This window comes from Protopterus annectens, chromosome 1.part0, assembly GCF_019279795.1.
Source record: "Protopterus annectens isolate FY-2018-M chromosome 1.part0, PAN1.0, whole genome shotgun sequence".
NCBI classification, from domain to species: Eukaryota; Metazoa; Chordata; order Ceratodontiformes; family Protopteridae; genus Protopterus; species Protopterus annectens.
Genome location: NC_056725.1, coordinates 734,037,812 through 734,046,046, shown reverse-complemented (window position 1 = coordinate 734,046,046; position 8,235 = coordinate 734,037,812). Strand labels below are relative to the sequence as shown.

At 36.2% G+C, this 8,235-nt stretch overlaps 1 protein-coding gene across 1 annotated transcript in view; it reads right to left on the bottom strand.

Moving 5' to 3' along the window:
* LOC122794338 (TNF receptor-associated factor 3-like) overlaps positions 1–8,235 on the bottom strand; it is a 448,040-nt gene that overhangs the window by 303,715 nt on the left and 136,090 nt on the right. Inside the window, exon 4 of the mRNA XM_044062651.1 lies at positions 6,660–6,764. Coding sequence (XP_043918586.1) covers positions 6,660–6,764 — 105 coding nt within the window. The remainder of the gene's footprint in view (positions 1–6,659; positions 6,765–8,235) is intronic.

The window sequence follows — 8,235 nt, the reverse complement described above, 5'->3', positions numbered from 1 at the left end:
ATTGCAGTACCATTTACTTGCAGATAACATTCCTTTCCAAAAAAGAATTATTTTTCAACATAATTTCTATTAAATCAATCGAGAGAGCAATGTTCAGAAGAATATAAACCATACTGTAATAACCAGTATCTAACAGCTTCTATACCCCCATGGTGAGGAATATTTGTATATAACGATTGTACATCAAGTGTACAAATATAACAATCTTCAGACAACCATATATAATCCATTAGTTGTAAAAACTCATTTGTATCTTTGATTCTAGTTAACAAGGGCTAATAAAGGTTTTAATTGTTGCTCCAAATAGGCTGAAATGGACTCTGTAAGAGACCCTATTCCTGATACTATGGGTTTACCTGGGGGTGGAAAAATATTTTTATGAATCTTTGGTAATATATAAAATAATTGGGGTTTCAGAGTATTAACTATCAACACTTTTAATAAATTTTCATCAATATATCCTTCAGATTTAAATTATTTTAATCTTTTATCAATTTTTTGTTTCAAATCAGAAGTAGGATCAGACAAATGTTTTAAATAAAACCTGTCATTACCTAATTGTTTCTTAACTTCCTTTATATATTCCTCTACATCCCATATTACCAAAGCGCCACCCTTATCTGCTTTAAGTATCACTAAATCTTTATTTTCCATCAATCCTTTCAAAGCTGCCCTTTCTTTTGATGTCAAATTATACCAATGGTGTCTGAAGATGTTATTTTGATGTTTATGAAGTTCACCAAGTATACTTTCTTCAAATAATCTCACCCTAGGATGATAAGGGGGTACGAAGTTACTTTTTTTAAATCTAAAATCAGCGGTAGAAGAAATGTCACTTCTAGTATGAAAAAAATATTTTAAATTCAAACTTCTACAAAAATTTTTAATATCCATACACATATCATGTTGGGACAAAAAGAAAGAAGGTACATAATTAAAGCCTTTATTCAACACGGCTTTCTCATCAGCATTTAGCTGATACTTAGTTAAATTTACTATGAGTCCTTCACCATCCATTTCTCTTCCATCAGTCTCTCGAATTTCTCCCTCATCTCTTTCAAGTATTCTCTTCCGATGTTTCTTTCCACCCCTCTTTCAAGTATTCTCTTCCGATGTTTCTTTCCACCCCTTCTAAAGGGCCTTCTTTCGATCTCACCTTTTTATGTATAGGAGAAGGTATCTCAAGTGCCTCAAGGTCTGTATCCGTGCTAACTGCATTGGAGGACATTTCCGATGTACTAGATTCAGGATTATTTCCATACAGTGTGGGTTTCAAAATTGACTTGCTTCTTTTATGCTTAATGCGTTTAGGTTTAACATTCTCACTGAAACGCACTGCCCTTTTAGACTGTTTCCAGGTGTAGGTATTATCATTCTTGGCGTCACCTACATCTCTATTAAACTTTTTTAACTTCTTAGTTTTAACCTCAGTGTCAAAAGTATTCATTTCCTCCACATATTTATTAAATAAACCATTAAAGCCATCCATTTCACTATACTTTTGCACTAATTCTAAACAGTCATCCACTCGTTGTTTAACCTTAGTTAAACTGTCTTCATAAAATGAGATTAACAGTTCAATAAACAATCTGGATGCCGTTATCTGTATGGTACGCCATTTTGTCAAAAAGTCAGCATTTTCCTTTCCCACACCCGGTTCTACATAAATTCGTAAGCCTCGTGGTATTAAATCCGCATTAAGATAAGCCTTAAGTAGCTTAATATGCCATATTGTTGAACGATACTTTTTTGTGATAAACGCCAGTTCTTTAAAGTCATACTGCATTTGTGACATAGTAGTATTCTCAGCACTACTCGTACTCATACCTTTCCATTGTCTGCCATCAAGCCAAGTCACGTCTTCTTTATCCAGACTCAGAGTATCAATATACTTTTTTAATTCGCCCCCTTCAGCCATCATACCAAAAAGTTTTTTATAATCCACTCGTTCTTCAAAAGAAGTAATAGTTCCAACCCGCCAATGCAGGTAACACGAATAACAGCACCAAGCCCAAGTATCAACAAACGCCAAAGCAACCACTTGTGCGCGTTAAACGTAAGTATGCGTGCACGGAAAGTATTTAAATCACCAACATAAAATCCAGCACTGCCCAAATATAGTAAACACACACTGAAGGAGCGAAAATCCTTTATTCCATGGCTCGCAGACAATAGTCAATCAAAACCCAAACCGGTTTCACCCTTTAGGCGTCATCAGTGGATTAAGAAAACAAACACCAGTCACCATTTATACGTCTCCCTTAAAGAGACATATCACATATTGTCATACTAACCTTATATAACCACAACAATATATATTTTCTTAAAAAATATATATATATATATATATATATATATATATATATATACATATATATAAAAAAAATATATACATACAATATAGATATCACATATAAATACACGTACATATATATACATTCATACACACACACATATATATATATACACACATACACACACACATATATGCACATACACATACACACACATGCATACAAATGCATACACACATACATATAGAACTGGCAATATAAACTATAATTCACTATAAGTTCTATATATGTGTGTGTGTGTATGTGTATATAAATATATATATATGGGTCCCCTTCAAAACATCTAAAACCCATAACATCTAATTTCATAACACTGAGAGCAGAACATCTAAAACCCATAACATTGAATTTCATAACACCTAACAGTACAAATCACATGAAAATAACACCCCCTCCACATATAACGACATATAATGACACCAAACTACCAAACACACTTTTTACTATGTTTCTGCAGGGGGGCTTGATACAGTGGGTTTAGGAAATTAACTTTTTCCTACTGTAATGCGATTTTGGAGTTGGTACATTTTATTTACGAGGGGTATGGGGGGCTTGCCCCCTGCAGAAACGTAGTAAAAAGTGTGTTTGGTAGTGTGGTGTCGTTATATGTGGAGGGGATGTTATTTTCTTGTGATTTGTACTGTTAGATATTATGAAATTCGATGATATGGGTTTTAGTTGTTCTGGTCTCAATGTTATGAAATTAGATGTTATGGGTTTTAGATGTTTCAAAGTAGACCCATACATATATTTATACATATATAAATATATATATCTATATACATATAGATATATACACACACACACATATATATATATATATATATATATATATATACATATATACATATATATATATAATATTTATATATGTATATCTATATATCTATATATATATATATATATATGAAGCTTGTTTCTCTATTCATCATTTCTGCTGACATTCTAGTAATTATGCCACTGCATTTCTGTCTTGTGTTAACAAACTTAACGCACCACATTTATGCGACAGTACCCTTTCCCTTTATACAGTCGCATACTCTTCATAATTACTGTAAGCTTCATAAGTAATTACTGTAAACCTTAAAGATCCCCATTACCATTCTTAAATCAATTTTTTTCTAATCCCCGTCAAAATGAAAAGTACTATATGCACCTAATACGTCCTCCCTATCAAATAAAAAAGTGATACTTGCATGTCTGAGTCCTTTTCATGGCTATTGCCACTTTTGTTGAAAACACTGAACTGTTTCCAGTTATACCTCAGGTTACCTTGCAATGAGACTGTCATAGGTACTCTCAACATGTTACCTGTAATTCCTATAGCATTTTTACCTCCTTTCAAATTCTTAAATTTTGTTTTTATCTGCATTTTTACTGTATTTCATGAGTTTGGAAAATGTACACAAAGTATATGTTATATCTTCACAAAGGAAGATAATGCATGTTACACTGAACACAAATCCCTTATACATAATACCTGTGAATCTCCCAACCATTTAAGCTACTTTTCCAAAAATCAAATATTATTCCTTGCATTCAGGGACACTCGGGCAGTGCTGACATATATTACAATGTTTACCCTTTTGATGTCACACTGCACTCTTTTTAGAAGATGATGTAAAGTATCAGGGGTCTCAGTGTTTTCTCCATGCTTCATTTTGCCTGAAAAGCTTCTGTGACATGTCATGACATGTGTCTAGCTTTCCTGTCCGCAGTGGTCTCAGGCTTTAGTACCATACAGATTGACCTGCACTTACTGTGTGTGCAATTGTTGAGCGCATACTATTCTGGGAGTTGTAACGTTTATCTACATGTGTATCAACTGCAGCCTCACCCTCTCTATGGAGGAAAATCAAATGAAATGGGTTTCAGCAATGTCTTCAACACTACACAGTAACAAATTACCAGAACTGTACAAATAGTTAGGGAAGGTAACATACCAGAAGATACAGAGCAAACTCTGATGTGCATATGACTTTGCGTAGTCACTGAGTAATTTAAAAGATATGAGATTGAAAGCGGTGAGGACTCGAGCTATCTTCTTAGTTGCTGAATCTTATTAAGAGCTTACAGTATGATGTCACATTTTAACTCCTAGAGATTCTCACTAAGAGGTGCGCATTAATCATGCAATATCACAACTATACCATTATGCAATATCAGTATGCAATATCATGCCTATATCAACATGCAACATCATGCCTGTACTTCAGTATTAGTAAGTACTGATGCAAAAGGCTCCTCAGTGACACCTCATGTATACTGTATGCTTAACTACCTCCTACATACGATTCCATATATCCTATCAGCTTAAAGATGGGAACTCATTTCTCTGTGTCTGATTGCATAACCAAATGCGGGAGGAACTGTTCAGGGCACATCATTGCCACCACTGCTGTCCTAATATGTGGCAGTCCAGTTAACATGCAGCAGTGGCCCAGAGGGATATTATTAGTATGTCAGCATACTAAACATCCAGTAGCACCACCTCCACGGTGAATCACCCAGAAATTAAACCTGCAAGCATCAACTTTCTCAACCTCACCAGTCACTGCCTAACTGCTATTCCTGAACAACATCTCCTCTTTTGTCAGTAGACTGGATACAGGTCTGGGGTACAGCAAAGTGTCCACTATAGACTGTCTTTTACCAGGACATACCCATTTCAATGCCAAGTTGGAAAGCATGCTATTGAGATTGATTTGTATATTTTCCAAAAAGCATTATTCACTAAACTACAGTTTATACACATCGATTCTAGGCAAGCAGTGTCTCCTGAAATAAACACTTGTCTAGGAACGCAGTTTGTTAGTTATAAACCCATCACTGAAAATTACCAACTCACACACTGCCACAGTACGAACAAAGAAAGAACTTGTGGTCTTTGAGTAACATGTCTGCTTTTTGTGAGCACCCTCACATCTTTAGCCACTTTTTATATACTTGCTTGTGAAATAATAACACAGTTTGATTAAATATGCTTGAGAGAGAGAGAGAGAGAGTATGTGTGTGTGTGTGTGTGTGTGTGTGTGTGTGTGTGTGTGTGTGTGTGTGTGTGTGTGTGTGTGTGTGTGTGTGTGTGTGTGTGTGGTGTGTGTGTTTGTGTGTGTGTGTGTGTGTGTGTGTGTGTGTGATGAACAAATGTAGCTGTTTTTGTGTGTGTGTGTGTGTGTGTGTGTGTGTGTGTGTGTGTGTGTGTGTGTGTGTGTGTGTGTGTGTGTGTGTGTGTGTGTGTGTGTGTGAGATTATGTTTGTGTCTTTGTGGGTCTGTGTGTGTGTGTGTGTGTGTGCGCGTGTGTGATTATGTTTGTGTCTTTGTGTGTGTGTGTGTGTGTGTGTGTGTGTGTGTGTGTGTGTGTGTGTGTGTGTGTGTGTGTGTGTGTGTGTGTGTGTGTGTGTGTGTGTGTGTGTGTGTGATTATGTTTGTGTCTTTGTGTGTGTGTGTGTGTGTGTGTGTGTGTGTGTGTGTGTGTGTGTGTGTGTGTATGTGTGTGTGTTTGATTATGTTTCTTCATGTGTGTGTGTGTGTGTGTGTGTGTGTGTGTGTATGTGTGTGTGTGTGTGTGTGTGATTATGTTTGTGTGTGTGTGTGTGTGTGTGTGTGTGTGTGTGTGTGTGTGTGTGTGTGTGTGTGTGTGTGTGTGTGTGTGTGTGTGTCTTTGTGTGTGTGTGTGTGTGTGTGTGTGTGTGTGTGTGTGTGTGTGTGTGTGTGTGTGTGTGTGTGATTATGTTTGTGTCTTTGTGGGTCTGTGTGTCTGTGTGTGTCTGTGTGTGTGTGTGTGATTATGTTTGTGTCTTTGTGTGTGTGTGTGTGTGTGTGTGTGTGTGTGTGTGTGTGTGTGTGTGTGTGTGATTATGTTTGTGTCTTTGTGGGTCTGTGTGTGTGTGTGTGTGTGTGTGTGTGTGTGTGTGTGTGTGTGTGTGTGTGTGTGTGTGGATTTGTGTGTGTTTGATTATGTTTGTGTGTGTGTGTGTGTGTGTGTGTGTGTGTGTGTGTGTGTGTGTGTGTGTGTGTGTGTGTGTGTGTGTGTGTGTGTGTGTGTGTGTGTGTGTGTGTGATTATGTTTGTGTCTTTGTGGGTCTGTGTGTGTGTGTGTGTGTGTGTGTGTGATTATGTTTGTGTGTGTGTGTGTGTGTGTGATTATGTTTGTGTCTTTGTGGGTCTGTGTGTGTGATGTGAACAGAACAGGTTTATACCAAAGACTTGTAGAGGATAGCAGCAGTTAAAAATAAAACAATGTACAATCCAAAGTATATTTCTAAGACCACCTGATATAGTAGAGTAGCTTAAACCAAACTTACACCAAGCTCTTTAAGTGAGAATTTTGCTGTACAGCCAGATTTTCGATTTCTACAGTATACTTCTAAATTTAGGATTTCTTTTCGACAGCAAACATCACTGAATGCCTAAAATACAAATAATAAAATTAATATGATATCCAATGTATTATTATTAGAAAAGATACATTTTTCTCAAAACAAAAAAACAAAACTTGAATTTGTTACATTTATTTTTTATCAGTGTTGGGTGTTTTGGACAAATATGTACAGAAATACTGTCCAATAGAGACATCTGAATCAGATGTCACTGTGACTGCTATAACTCGTTAGCAGAGGAGTTCTCAGAAAAATAAACTGAATCTATACATAGTTTCGGTCACCTCTTGCTGAATGTTTTCTTTATCAATTAAGTTGTTTCATCAGTATAAGTCAGAAGTACAAAATGGAAGTGTTGTCACTAGTGGAACATCCTAAGAGGTCAGTAGTGCTTTTTAATTAAGCTCTACGATTTAAATGAAAAGGCACTTGCAAACTTTGAAGAAGCATGATTCTGCAGCTGTGTATACCCTACATATTATCCCCTGCTACTGTGCAATGACTTCTGTGACACGTCTAAAATACGATACAGCAGATTATTCAGGTTTACATGCATAACGGTACTGAGCACTGACTTTTGAACTCTGTGGCAGAACTGTAATATCCTCAGAGATGACTGATTAACAATGGCTATAAACATTTTCCCAAGAAATCAAATGCCAGTTTAGTTTTAAGAATTTATTACATACCTTTTCCTTCTCTCCTGAATCCTTGCTGGATCACATATGTACGACTTTAAGCGCTAAGTCTGTTCTTACATTCTTTAAGTGTTCCTTCATATTTTGGACATCCTGAGAACCCTGTCACATAACATTTTTGAATCTGGAACCTTTCAGCTGCCATGTACATCATACTTACCTCCTTACATAATGTTGTCTTCATTCCAGTTTAAATTTTCCAGAACAATGTTGTTGCAATTTTAAACTTAGGCTTAGTTCATTTAGTTGTCATTCATAGGTGATAAATACCTTTTACGTCACAGTTCAAATATCATTCATATATTAACTTTCCACTCACCCTGATTCTACCATGACATGCTTCTTTCTTTTCTAATGTCAGACTTCATGGTAGCTTCCACTCTTAAAATCCTCATTTAAAATGTATAAGCTCAGGACAGCTGTCACATGAATCACCAGCCTGTGCTCTCATGGCACTCACACATACCTAAACATAAGCCCAACACCTTTCCATGACTGACTGACTGAGTCTCTAAAGTCAAACTTCCTTAGTCACTACTTCTAACAATTGTCATCACAGCATTTGTTCATTAATGCAGCAAAACTATATTTTACTTATTTATTTTATATGACATTTGTTTATCGTTCGGGATAATATCCCATTTTCAGTGGAGGCCTGGGGAGAACATTCCATACTGACATACTATGCTCTTATATCATTAAGCAGACATTCACAAAAAATCCCATCTTGTTAACAATGCTCCCATGTTTTTAACACTACGTTTATCTGTTACTTAGCAGATGCATGCCTAACAGGAAGTCTT